This window comes from Carcharodon carcharias, chromosome 2, assembly GCF_017639515.1.
Source record: "Carcharodon carcharias isolate sCarCar2 chromosome 2, sCarCar2.pri, whole genome shotgun sequence".
Lineage (NCBI taxonomy): Eukaryota > Metazoa > Chordata > Chondrichthyes > Lamniformes > Lamnidae > Carcharodon > Carcharodon carcharias.
This window is the reverse complement of record NC_054468.1, coordinates 88233292-88247924: the sequence shown is the minus strand read 5'-3', so window position 1 is coordinate 88247924 and position 14633 is coordinate 88233292. Positions and strand designations below refer to the sequence as shown.

The following is a 14633-nucleotide window of genomic DNA, read 5'->3' as shown; positions in this document are numbered from 1 at the left end:
CAATGGGGATTAAGGGGAAAAGTTTCTGCTGGTTGGAGAACAAAGCACAAAGGAAGATGGTTGTCGAGGCTGGAGATTAAGCATCTCAATTTCAGGACCTCAATTCAGGAGTTCCTCAGAAAAGTGTACTAGGCCCAACCATCTTCAGCTGCTTCATCAGCTTCCTTCAGAAGTGGGGATGTTTGCTGATGATTGCAAAATGTTCAGCACCATTTGCAACTCCTAAATTATTGAAGCAGTCTGTGCCCAAATGTAGCAAGACCTAGACAACATTCAGGCTTGGGCTGATTAGTGGCAAGTAACATCCACGCCACACAAGTGTCAGGTAATGACCATCTCCAACAAGAGGGAATCTAACCATGGACCAGAAACTGAACTGGACCAGCCACATAAACACTGTGATAAAAGAGCAGGTTAGAGGCTAGGAATTCTGCAGCAAGTAACTCACTCCCTGACTCCACAAAGCTGTCCACCATCTACAAGGGACAAGTCAAGAGTGTGATGGAATACTCCCCACTTGCCCGGATGAGTGTAGCTCCATCAGCACTCAAGAAGCTCGACACTGTCCAGGACAAAGCAGCCAGTTTGATTGGCACTCCATCCACCACTTGCAACATACACTCCCTGCACCACGAACGCACAGAGACAACAATGTGTGCCATTTATAAGATGCATTGCAGCAACTCACCAAGTCTCCTTCGACAGCATCTTCCAAACCCATGGCCTATATCACCTAGAACGGTAAGGACAGTAGATGTATGGGAACACCACCGCCTGCAAGTTCCCCTCCAAGTCACTTGACATCCTGACGTAAACAATGTTGCTGTTCCTTCTCTGTCGCTGGATCAAAATCCTGGAACTCCTTCACTAACAGTACTGTGGGTGTACCTACACCACATGGACTGTAGCGGTTCAGGAAGGCAGCTCATCATTATCATTTCAGGGGCAACTAGGGATGGGCAATAAAAACGCTGCCCCAGCCAGCAATACCCACGTCCCTTAAACTAATAAAAAAAAAGCAGGAACAGCACCTAATACAGCAGGATTGGCACCCAGTACATTAGGTACAGCACCCACCACTGCGAGTATAGCACCTACTACAATGGGTATTGCACCCAATATGACAGGTATATCACCTAATAAAGCAAATACAGATATAATTAAGTAATTATTAAGGATGGCAGGACAGGTGATGTGTCAAGGCTGCAGCATGTGAGAGCTCCTGGATAACATTGTGATCCAGGGCAAACACGTCTGCAGTGAATGTTTGTGGCTTGAGGAACTTCGGCTTAGAGCCATTGCGCTGAAGGCTAAGCTGCAGACTCTGCGACACATCAGGGAGGGGGAAAGTTACCTGGATGCTTTGTACCAGGAGATAGTCTCACCATTTAGGATAGTGTCTTCTGATTTGGTCAGTGGCCAGGGACAGGAGGGTGTGACTGAGTGTGAGACAGGTAAGGGGACCCAGAGGTCGGGAGTGGGTGGCTGTTAGCCTCTGATTGTCCAACAGGTTTGAGGTTCTCTCAGTTTGTCTGGATGAAAGTGGGGGCTGCAGGGTGGATGTGCAAACAGACCATGGCACCATGGTACAGAAAGCCATCCAAGTGGGGGGAGCAAAATGGAATGCAGTGGTAGTAGGGGACAGTATAGTAAGAGGGATTCACACTGTTCTCTGCAGCAAAGAGCGAGAGTCCAGATGGCTTTGTTGCCTGCCCGGTTCCAGGGTTTGGGACATCTGCTCAGGGCTGTAGAGCAACTTGCACTTGGAGGGGGAGGACCCAGTGGTCGTGGGCCATGTAGGTACCAACAACATAGGCAGGATGATGGGCAGAAGGGTCTGCATAGTCACTATGATGAGCTAGGCACTAAATTAAGAAGCAGAACCTCAAACGTAATAATTTCTGGATTATTACCTGAGCCACATGCAAATTGGCATAGGGCAAATAAGATCAGAGAAATTAAAGCGTGGCCCAAAGACTGGTATGAGAGATGTAGGTTCTGGTGTGTGGGGCACTGGCCCCACTATTGGGGAAAGTGGAATCTGTGCTGTTGGGACGGTCTACACCTGAACCGTGCCAGGGCTAGTGTCCTTGTGAGCTGCCTAACTAGAGACGTAGAGAGGGTTTTAAACAGAATAGTGGTGGCAAGCGATCAAATTTGGGAAGATGTGATAAACCAAAGAATAGAGACAAAGCATGAGAGACAGGTGTTAATATGGCAAATGATAAATAGATTGTGACAGGAAGGGAAAGAGAATACAAATCTAAGAGTAAATCAGCAGATAAAACTAGACGCTACAAAACTAATATAAGGTCAAAACTAAAGGCTCTGTGTCTAAATGCACGTGGCATTTGAAAGAAAACAGATAAACTGATAGCACAATTAGAAATAAATAAGTGCAACCTGATAGGCATTACAAGGACATGGCTACAGGATGACATAGATTGGGACCTGAATATTGAATGGTATGTGACATTTAGAAAGGACGTGAAGTTAGGAAAAGGTGGAGTGTTGGTTCTGTTAATTAATTATGGGTATTAGCACATTAGAGCAGGATGACCTAAGTTCAGGAAACCAGGATGTGGAAATAGTTTGGGTTGAGATGAGGAATGATAAAGGCAAGAAGTCACTTGTGGGAGTGGTGTACAGGCCCCATAATTGTAACTATACAGTAGGACAGAGTATAAAAGAAGGGATAATGGGAGCTTGCCAGAAAGGTGCAGCAATAATCGGGGGTGGGGGGCGCTTTAATCTACATATAGACTGGAAAAATCAGATGGGCAAAGGTAGCGTCGATGAGTTCATAGAATATTTTCAGGATAGTTTCTTAGAACAGCATATTCTTGAGCCAACTAGAGAGCAGGCGATGCCAGGCCTGGTATTGAGCAATAGATAGGATTAATTGATAACCTCCCAGTGGAGGCATCCCTAGTTGGCAGTGATCATAATATGATTGAATTTTAATTCACTTTGAGGGAGAAACAAGTGCATCCAAGACTAGTATTTTAAACTTAAATAAGGACAATTATGAGGACATGAAAGCAGAACCAGTTAAAATGAACTGGCTAATGAGGTTAAGGGATATGTCAACAGAAGTTAAATGGCAGATACTAAAAGGGTTATTTCAGAATACACAGAATATACACATTCCAATGAGCAAGAAAATTGCCAAGAGGAGGACCCACCATCCATGTATCACTAAAAAAAGTTAAAGACAGTATCAAACTGAAAGAAAGAGCATATAATTATACAAAGACAGGTGGCAACAGATTGGAAAGAATATAAAGAATAGCAGGGATGACAAAAAAATTAATGAAGAGGGAAAAATTAAGTATGAGAGAAAGCTAGCTAATAATATAATGACGGATAGTAAGAGTTTCAATAGACACTTAAATAAGAGAAGAGTTAACAAAGTGAGCATTGATCCAATAGAGAGTGCATCTGGGGAATTGATAATGGAAAGTAGGGAGATAACGGATGAATTAAACAGGTATTTTGCTGCAGTCTTCACTATAGAGGACACAAATAACTTCCCAGAAATAGCTGTAAATCAGGAAATGGGAGGGAGGAACTCAGAAAAATTACAATCACCAAGGAAAGTTATTGAGCAAATTGTTGGGGGGCTGCGGGCTGACAAATCCCCAGGTCCGGATGGACTTCATCCTAAGGTGTTGAAAGAAGTGGCTAGTGAGGCAACTGATGCACTGGTTTTAATTTTCCAGAATTCCCTAGATTCGGGGGTGGTTCCATTAGATTGGAAAATAGCAAATATAACTCCTTTATTCAAAAATGGAGGGAGACAGAAAGCAGGAAGCTATAGGCCAATTAGCCTAACATGCATCATAGGGAAAATGTTAAAAGTTACTATTAAAGATGTAATAGCAGGGCGCTTAGAAAAATTCAAGCCAATCAGGCAGGGTCAACATGGTTTAGTAAAAGGGAAATCATATTTAACCAATTTATTGGAGTTCTTTGAATGAGTTACATGCGCTGTGGATAAAAGGGAACCAGTGGATGTTCTGCACTTAGATTTCTAGAAGGCATTTGATAAAGTGTCACATCAAAGCTTATTGGAGAAAATAAAAGCTGATGATGTAGAGGGTAATATATTGGCATGGATAGAAGATTGACTAGCCAACAGGAAGCAGAGATTTGGCATAAATGGGTCTTTTTCTGGTTGGTAGGATGTGATGAGTTGTGTGCCACAGGGATCAGTGCTGGGGCCTCAACTTTTTACAATTTATATAAATGTCTTGGACGAAGGGACCAAAGCAATGGTTGCTAAATTTGCTGATGACATAAAGATAGGTAGGAAAATAAATTGTGAAGAGGATGTAAGGAGGCTACACAGTGACATAGATAGGTTAAGTCAGTGGGCAGAGATCTGGCAAATGGAGTATAATGTGGGCAAATGTAAAATTGTTCGTTTTGGCAGGAAGAATCAAAAAGAAGCTTATTATCTAAATGGTGAGAGATTGCAGAGCTCTGAGACTCAGCGGGATCTGGATGTCCTAGTGCATGAATCTCAAAAGGCACAACAAGTAATTAGGAAAGCTAATAGAATGTTATCATTTATTGTGAAGGGAATTGAATACAAAAGTAGGGAGGTTATACTTCAGTTGTACAAGACATTGGTGAGACCACATCTGAAATATCGTGTACATTACAGGTCTCCTTATTTAATGAAAGATGTAAATGTGTTAGAAGCAGTTTAGAGAAGGTTTACTAGACTGATACCCGGAATGGGCGGGTTGTCTTATCAGAAAAGGCTGGAAAGGTTAGGCTTGTATCCAGTGGAATTTAATAGAGTAAGAGGTGACATAATTGATACATTTAAGATCCTGAGGGGTCTTGGCAGGGTGGATGCAGAGACAATAATGCCTCTTGTGGGGGAATCTAGAACGATGGGTCCCCGTTTAAAAATAAAGGGTCACTCATTTAAGACAGAGATGAGGAGAATTTTTTTCTTTCCAAGAGTTGTGAGTATTTGGAACACCCTTCCTTAAAAGGCGGTGGAAGCAGAGTCTTTGAATGCTTTTAAGGCAGAGCTAGATAGATACTATTTTTTTTCATTCATTAATAGGATGTGGGCTTTGCTGGCTAGGCCAGCATTTATTGGCCATCCCCAGTTGCCCTTGAGAAGGTGGAGGTGAGCTGCCTTCTTGAACTGCTGCAGTCCTTGTGGTGCAGGTACACCCACAGTGCTGTTAGGGAGGGAGTTCCAGGGTTTTGGCCTAGCATGAGTGAAGGAACGGCAATATATTTCCAAGTCAGGATGGTGACTGGCTTGGAAGGGAACTCCCATGTGGTGGTGTTCCCATCTATCTGCTGCCCTTGTCCTTCTAGGTGGTAGTGGATGTGGGTTTGGAAGGCGCTGTCTAAGGAGCCTTGGTGAATTCTGCCATGCATCTTGTAGATGTTACACACTGCTGCTACTGTGCGTCTACGGTGGAGGGAGTGAATGTTCGTGGATGGGGTGCCAATCAAGCAGGCTGCTGTGTCCTAGATGGTGTCAAGCTTCTTGACTGTTGTGGGAGCTGCAGTCATGCAGGCAAGTGGGGAGTATTTCATCACACTCCTGACTTGTGCCTTGTAGATGATGCACAGGCTTTGGGGGGTCAGGAGGTGAGTTACTCATCACAGGATTCCCAGCATCTGACCTGCTCTTGTAGACACAGTATTTAAATGGCTAGTCCAGTTCAGTTTCGGGTCAATGGTAACCCCCAAGATGTTGATAGTGGGGGATTCAGTAATGGTAATGCCATTGAATTTCAAGGGGCGATGGTTAGATTCTCACTTGTTGGAGATGGTCATTGCCTGGCATTTGTATGGCACAAATATTACTTGCCACTTGTCAGGCCAAGCCTGGATATTGTCCAGGTCTTGCTGCACTTGGGCATGGACTGCTTCAGTATCTGAGGAGTCGTGTATGGTGCTGAACATTGTGCAATCATCAGCGAACTCTCCCACTTCTGACCTTATGATGAGAGGAAGGTCATTGATGAGGCAGCTGAAGATGTTTGTGCCGATTAACAAGGGGGTGAAAGGTTGTCGGGGGTAAGCAGGAATGTAGGGTTGAGGTTAAAATCAGGTCAGCCATGATCTTAGTGAATGGTGGAGCAGGCTCGAGGGGCCAAGTGGCCTACTCCTGCTCCTAATTTGTATATTCATATGCACAACAGCAGGTACAGCAACCAGTACAACATTAGGAACAGCAAACCGCTCCCCCCCCACCCCTCCCCACCAAAGCAATAGGAGGTACAGCACCCTCTAGATCGGTTTCAGCTCCCAGCACATTAGGTGCAGTCCTGCATACAGAAGGTGCAGCACCCAATACATAGATAAGGCACTCATTACAGCAGGTACAGCACCCACTATGACAGTTACATCATCCACTATAGCTGGAACATCACCCACTTCTGCTGGTATTACACAATTGAATAGTAATAATGAGGGACATTTATTATCCTAACATAGACTGTGATATTAACAGTTTAAAGGACAGAGAGGGGGAAGAATTTCTGAAACGTTTTCAAGAGAATTTTCTTGATCTATTCCAATGAGGAAGGAGGCATTGCTGGATGTCGTTCTGGGCTAGGAGGTGGGTCAGTTGAATCAATTGTCAGTCGGGGAACAGTGGACCACTACTTTTCTTGATATATATTAATGACCTAGACTTGGCTGTAAAGGGCATAATCTCAAAATTTGTAGATGACAAAATTCGGGAGTATTGTGAACTGTGAGGAGGATGGTGATAGACTTCAAGAGGATATAGACAGGCTGGTGGAATGGCAGACACATGGCAGGTGATATTCAATGCTGACAAGTGTGAACTGATTCATTTTGGTAGGCAGAATGAAGAGAGGCAATATAAAATAAAGGATACAATTCTGAAATGGGTGCAGGAGCAGATGGACCTGGGGATATATATGCACAAATTGTTGAAGGTGGCAGGGCAGGTTAAGAAAGTGGCTAATAAGGCAGTCCAGATCCTGGGCCTTATAAATACAGGCTTAGAGTACAAAAGCAAGGAGGTAATAATGAACCTTTGTAAAACACTGTTTCAGCCTTAAATGGCGAATTGTGTCTAATTCTGGGCACCACACTTTAGTAAGGATGTAAAGGCTTTAGAGAGGATGAAGAAGAACATTAGGAGAATGTTTCCAGGGATAAGGGACTTCGTTTACATGAACATATTGGAGGATCTGAGATAATTCGCCTTAAAGAGAAGGTTGAGAGGAGATTTGATAAAGGTCTTAAGACCATAAGAAATAGGTACAGGAGTCGGCCATTTTGCCCCTCGAGCCTGCTCCGTCATTCAATAAGATCATAGCTGATCTGATCGTGGCCTTAGCTCCACTTTCCTGCCAGCCCCCATAACCCTTTACTCACTTGTAGGCCAACAATCTCTCAGCCTTGAATATGTTCAATGATCCAACCTCCACTTCTCTCTGGGGAAGAGAATTTCAAAGGCTAATGACACTTTGAGAGAAGAAATTCCTCCTCATCTACATATTTAATGAGAGGTCACTTATTTTTAAACGGTGTCCCTAGTTTTAGGTTCCCCCACATCCTTTCAGCACCTACGCTGTCAAGCCCCCTCGGATTCTTATATGGCTCAATAAGATCACCTCTCCTTTATCTAAACTAAAATGGATGCAGGTCCAGCCTCTCAACCTTTCCTCATAAAATAACCACAACATTCCAGGAATCAGCCAGTAAACCTTCTCTGGACTACATCTAATGCAAGGATATTCCTCCTTAAGTAGGGAGACCAAAACTGTATATTGTCTTCTAGGTGCCATCTCACCAACACCCTGTTCGGTTGCAGTAAGACTTCCCTATCTTTATACTCCATCCCCTTTGTAATAAAGGTCAACATTCCATTTACCTTCCTAATTACTTGCAGTACCTGCAGGTTAACCTTTTGCGATTCACGTGCAAGGACATCCAGATCCCTCTGTACTGCAGCATTCTGCAGTCTCTCTCTATTTAAATAATATTTTGCTTTTCTACTCTTCCCACCAAAGTGGACAACCTCACATTTTCTCACATTATACACCATCTGCCACAGTTTTTGCCCAATCACTTAACCTATATTTATCCCTTTGCAGAGTCTTTGTATCCTCCTCACAACTTGCTTTCCTGCCTATCTTTGTATCATCAGAAAATTTGGCTACAGGACAGTTGGTCCCTTCATCCAAGTCATTTATATAGATTGAAAATAGATATGGCCCCAGCAAAGCTGCGAAGCTCTACTAGTTACAATTTGCCAACCTGAAAATGATTCATTTATCCCAACTCTCTGTTTCCTGTTAGTCAATCCTCTATCCATGTTAATATATCACTCCCAACACCATGAGCTCTTAGTTTGTGCAGTACCTTTTATGTTGCACTTTATCAAATGGCTTTTGGAAATTCAAATACACTACATCTACTGGTAACCTTTTATCTACCCTGCTTCACTACAGCCTCAAAGAACTCCAATAAATTTGTCTAACAAAATTTCCCTTTCACAAAACCAGGTTGACTCTATCTAATTCTCCTGCTGGTGAATGGTGTATTCTTCATCATCCAGAAAATCCTAGTTGCTATGGCAACATGCACTTTTGCATGAAAGCTGTAGTCTGGATCTATGCAAGTAAGGGTAGAGGCTCCAACATTTTCTCCATCACATGGCTGACCAGGAAGTTCTCCTGCTCTTACTACCCGCCATTGGCAAATGGGAAGGATATGCAGATCAATGGTCAACCTGATTGGCCATGATATGAACGCACCTTCATTGGCCATCAAATCCTGGCATGGGGCTCAATCCTGGAGCTCCTGACTCAGAGGCAGGGAAGCTAGCAACTGCGCCACAAGGCTTCTTAAACGTTCAGCTACTACTGTCTCATTAATGAATTCTAACATTTTCCCGATGACAGATGTTAGATGAACTGGTCTATAGTTTAGTGTTTTCTGCCCCTTTCCTTTCTTGAATAGTGGTGTTACCTGTTACATTTGCAGTTTTCCAATCTGCTGGGAGCTTTCCAAACTCTAGGGAGTTTTGGAAGATTACAACTAATGAATTCACCATTGCTGCAGCCACTTCTTTTAAGACCCTAGGATGCAGGCCATCATACCCAGGGGACTTGACAGCTTAGTCCTGAGGTATCTAGGCAGAGCAGATAGAGTAAAACTTTTCTCATTGGCGGAAGGGTCAAGAATCAAAGGACATCAATTTAAGGTGATTGTTAAAGGAAGCAAAGATGATATGACAGAAAGCTTCCTTACATTGCAAGTTAGAATTTGGAATGCACTGCCTTTGAATGGTGGAGGCGCATTCAATCATGTCTTTCAAAAGGGAATTGGATAAGCACCAGAAGTTAAAAATTTGCAAGGTTACTGGGAAAAGCAAGGGATTAGGACTAGCTGAGTTGCTCTTGCAAAGAGCTAGAATGGACACAACAGGCTGAATGGCCTCCTTCAGTGGTGTAACCATTTTATGATTCCATGAATTCCCACTACAGCAGGAACAGCACTTACAACAGCGGGCACAGTACCCACTACATCAGGTAAGGCATTTCAAATATTTAACAATCAAATATTTAACAGAACTGTTTGCAACCATCACAGGCAGCTAATACAGCGTATATCAAAGCTCTCATTTGCTGTTTGCTGGCTTTAAACAGTTCATTCAAACAGGTAAAATCAGCTCTTAAAAGATGCAACATTTCTAATTTAAATCCATGTCCTTCATCTGAGTATTGTATCTCGCCCTTCCTTACCCGCTCACTGACGGCATGGAGCTTGATAGCTATCTCGTCGCGTTCGGCGTGGCTCTGTGCTAACAGATCCTCCATGCGGGACAGTTCCTCCTGCAGCATGCAATTCTCTTCCCGAAGACTGGCTATGGAACTCCTATCTTGTGGGGCTGCATTAAGACAAAAAACAAAGGAATATAGATTAGTGCTTCTTTTCCAGACTGAGTGGAATTTTCTACCTGATACTAGTGGGTAGGTATGTTAGCAAATATGGTAGTATTGTGATTATGTTACTAAACTTGCAATCCAAAGAATGTAAGTTCAAACTCCATCTTGACGAATTATGAATCTGAATTCAGTTCAAGAGCCAATTATTTCATTAATGTCCTTCAGAGAAGAAAAACCTGCTGTCCCTACCCAGTCTGGTCTGTGTTTTATTAATTGCTTATGGGATGTCAGTGTTGCTGGCATTGTCCATTCCTAATTGTCATTGAGAAGGTGGTGGTGAGCCACCTTCTGGAACCATTGCAGTCCATGTGGTGTAGGTACACCCAGAGTGCTGTTAGGAAGGGAGTTCCAGGATTCTGAGCCAGTCCAACAACTACACATTTGACTCTTAACTGCATTCTGAAGTAGACTAGTAAACCTCTCAATTATATCAAAGTGCTACAAAAATTAATGCCTGAATCTCCCTCCCTAAAACCACAGCAGGATTACCTTCACCATGGAACTGTAGTGGTTTAAGAAGAGGGTTCACCCCTGCCTACTTAAGGGCAACTAGAGATGGACAATTTTGCTTCCAATTTCCAAAAGATTTATCAATTTTGCTTCCAATTTCCACCCCTCCATCACCTTCACATGACCCAATTCTGATGCTTCCCTTCCCTTCCTTGACTTTTCTGTCTCCATTTCTGGTGATAGACTGTCCACCACATTCGTTACAAGCCCACAGCCACCTCAACTACAGCTCCTCACACCCTGCTTCCTGTAAGGGCTTCATCCCATTCTCTCAGTTCTTTCGCCTCGGTCGCATCTGTGCCGATGATGCCACTTTCCAAAATGGCGCTTCTGACATGTCTTCCTTCTTCCTTGACCAAGGTTTCCCCCCGCACTGTGGTTGACAGGGTCCTCAGATGTGTCCAACCCATCTCCCGTGCCTCTGCCCTCACACCTTCCTCTCCCTCCCAGAACCATGACAGCATCCCCCTTATCCTCACTTTTCACTCCACCAGCCTCCGCATTCAAAGGATCACCCTCCGCCATTTCCACCAACTCCAGCATGATACCACCACCAAACACATCTTTCCCTCACCCCTGCTGTCAGAATTCCGTAGGGACCATTCCCTCCATCACCCCCAACACCTCATCCCCTCCCCCTGGCACCTTCCCATGCAACCGCAGAAGGTGCAACACTTGCCCCTTTACCTCTTCCCTCCTCACCGTCCAAGGGTCCAAATACTCCTTATAGGTGAAGCAGTGCTTCACTTGCACCTCCTTCAATTTGGTCTATTGCATTCACTGCTCTCAATGCAGTCTCCTCTATATTAGGGAGACCAAACGCAGACTGGATGATCACGTTACAGAACACCTCCAGTCTGTCTGCAAGCATGACCCAGACCTCCCTGTCGCTTGCCATTTCAACACTCCACCCTGCTCTCATGCCCACATGTCCGTCCTAGGCCTGCTGCAATGTTCCAATGAAGCTCAACACAAACTGGAGAAACAGCACCTCATCTTCCGACTAGGCACTTTACAGCCTTCCGGACTTAACATTGAGTTCAACAACTTCAGACTATGAATTCTCTCCACCATCTTCACCCACTCTTTTTAGTCCCTTTTTTCTACATTAATTTTTATTTTTTATCCACTTGTTTTTAGTTTTATTCATTTATGTGGTTTTGTCCCCCTTTTTTCCCCCATTCTATGCTATTTTCTATCCCTTTTTCTCCCACCACCACCCCCTCCCCCCACCCCATCCCTTATTTGTTACTTGTTCCATGTTGTTCTTTCACACAATGCTACCCTTGTTCTGCTTTTATCACATTCTGCTTTCTGACCTTTATGCCACTATCAGTGCCAGCACTAACCATTACCATTAACACTCCCTTTGTCCTTCAGTTCATGACATCTTCCCTTTGTCCCCACCTATCGCTGGCCTTCTATCTAGCTCCACCTACCCCATCTCCCTTAAGCAGTATACATTCCATCACATTTCCACATCTCTTCAGCTCTGAAGAAGGGTCATATGGATTCGAAATGTTGATTCTGTTTCTCTCTCCCTAGATGCTGCTAGGCCTGCTGAGTGTTTCCAGCATTTTCTGGTTTTGTTTCAGATTTCCAGCATCCACAGTATTTTGTTTTTATCTTAATGGACAATAAATGCTGGATTTGCCAGGGACACGCAAATCTTGAGAATTAATTTTAAAACAGGCATCTCGTCAACAAAGTTCCATATATTTTTCAGGATTTTTTCGTGCAAAATCAGGGCAAGTCTTTTCCTGATCAGAAAATCAGGATGGAAGACATTTCTGCTATTTTCTAGTCCAAAATCATTCCCATAGAATCTCCTAACAGCATCTGGTCCGTTCCACGATCCAGCTGTCAAAGTCCCAGCTACCTAATTAACACATGTTAATTCACATGGAGATGGTGGTGTAATGGTAACCTTAGAAAAGTTACAGCACAGAAGGAGGCCGTTCAACCCATTTTGTCCATGCCAGCCCGACACACAGGTGCCCTTTCTAATCATACCTTCCTGTACCCGGCCCATGGCCCTGCAGCTTACAGCTCTTAAGGTGCAGATCCAGGTACTTTTTAAAAGAATTTAGAGTTACTATCTCTACCACCAACTTGGGCAGCGAATTCCAGACCCCACTACCCTCTGAGTAAAAAAGTTATTCTCATGTCCCCCCTGCACCTTCTGCCACTTACCTTGAATCTATGTCCCCTGGCTCTAGAATTCTCCATCAAGGGAAACAATTTCATCCTGTCCACTCTATCTATTCCCCTCATAATTTTGTACATCTCGATCATGTCACCTCTCAGCCTTCTTTGTTCTAAGGAAAATAACCCCAACCTATCCAATCTCTCCTCATAGCTACACTTTTCTAACCCTGGCAACATTCTTGTAAGCCTCCTCTGCCCTCTCTCCAGAGCTATTACGTCTTTCCTGTAATGTGATGACCAGAACTGCACACAATACTCCAGTTGTGGCCTCACCAGTGTGGTGACCCTGAGGCCCTGGCTAATGTTCAGGGGACACAGGTTCAAATCCCACTATGACACCTGGTGAGGTAAAATTTGGAATTGTGAGCTGGTCCATGGTGACCATGAAACTATCATCAATCATTGTAAAAACCCATCTGGTTCACTAATGCCCTTTAGGGGAAGGGAATCTTCTGGCCTACATGTGGCTCCAGACCCACAGCAATGTGGTTAACTCTTAACTGCCCTCTGAAATGGCCCAGCAAGCCACTCAATTCAAGGGCAATTAGGGATGGACAACAAATGTTGGCTTTGCCAGCGATGCCTGCAACCCATGAAAGAATAAAATTAAAGTATGACCCAATAGCACTACAACCCTGAATGCACTGGTTTCACTCTCACAAAGTGCAAGCGGTAAATGGGAATGAAAAAGGTGCTGCTGTTCCCAGGATTTGCTGAACTATCAGAAGTTTCTCAGCTGGAAAACAGTAGAAAGTTTGAAACAATCTAATAATACGACGCTGGTTGATAAATACAGGACAGGGAGAACTCCCCTGCTCTTCTTCACATAGTGCCATGGGACCTCTTACATCTGCCTGAGGGAGAAAACTGGGCTTCTGTTTAACAGCTCACCTGAAAGACGGAACATCTGGCCCTGCAACAGAGTTTATGATGAGGTCATGTTTACAAAGGGTATAAGGTGGGCTGCCTGCCAGGAGAGGAGTCCACATTCCAGTGAAGGTGCCACATGCTGCTGTGCTAGTGTCAGTAATTTTAAAAAAAACTTCCCTGAAGTTACCGCACATGATTACTGGAAACTCTAGAACCACAACTGTCAGTTGTCACAAGTCCTTACAGACTGACCTTGGAGCCTGCATGTAAGTTTGGCCCTTGCTGAACATCCTTTTTTTCAATTACGAATGAGATTTGGGTAACACATCTCCTAAGCTAATCTTCTTCTCCGCTTCCACTGGGAAGGTCGCCCACCATCACTCACTCCCTACATGAACGATGCAGCACAAGTACCCAGCACAGATCTTTGAGCTGGAGATGCTTGAGTGGATATGCAAATAAGTTGATGGTGGACATCAGAGACCACAACTCATGGCATATTGGCCGGGATTTTGCCAATAGTGTATCATTCCCCAACATCATAACTAGAAATGTGCAGCACTTCCATTTTCTCTCTTTTTGCCTTTTCCCACACGATTACATTTTAAATTCTAAATGCCAGTGGCATGCATGGAAAACACATTCGATTTAGCAGTGGGGAAGCTTTTCATGATGAAACCCCCCACATCAGTCGAAAAAGGAATGAAACTGGACAGACCACACGGCATTGACCCAGGCACCAAAAACGACAACAGCAAACTCAGCCCTGTCAACCCTGCAAAGTTCTCCTTACTAACATCTGGGAACCAGTGCCAATATTGAGAGAGCTGTCTCACAGATTAGTCAAGCAACAGCCTGACATATTCATACTCACAGAATCATACCTTACAGATAATGTCCCAGACACCATCAGCACCATCCCTGGGTAAGTCCTGTCCCACCGACAGGACAGGCCCAGCAGAGGTGGCAGCACAGTGGTATACAATTGGGAGAGAATTGCCCTGGGAGTCCTCAACATCAACACCAGACCCCATGCAGTCTAATGTCACCAGGTCAAACATGGGCAAGGAAACC

General features: G+C 44.1%; 1 protein-coding gene across 1 annotated transcript in view; it reads right to left on the bottom strand.

Moving 5' to 3' along the window:
* The window catches only part of crocc2 (ciliary rootlet coiled-coil, rootletin family member 2), a 300592-nt gene that overhangs the window by 265250 nt on the left and 20709 nt on the right, over positions 1-14633 (bottom strand). The window contains exon 3 of the mRNA XM_041205725.1: positions 9768-9900. Coding sequence (XP_041061659.1) covers positions 9768-9900 — 133 coding nt within the window. The remainder of the gene's footprint in view (positions 1-9767; positions 9901-14633) is intronic.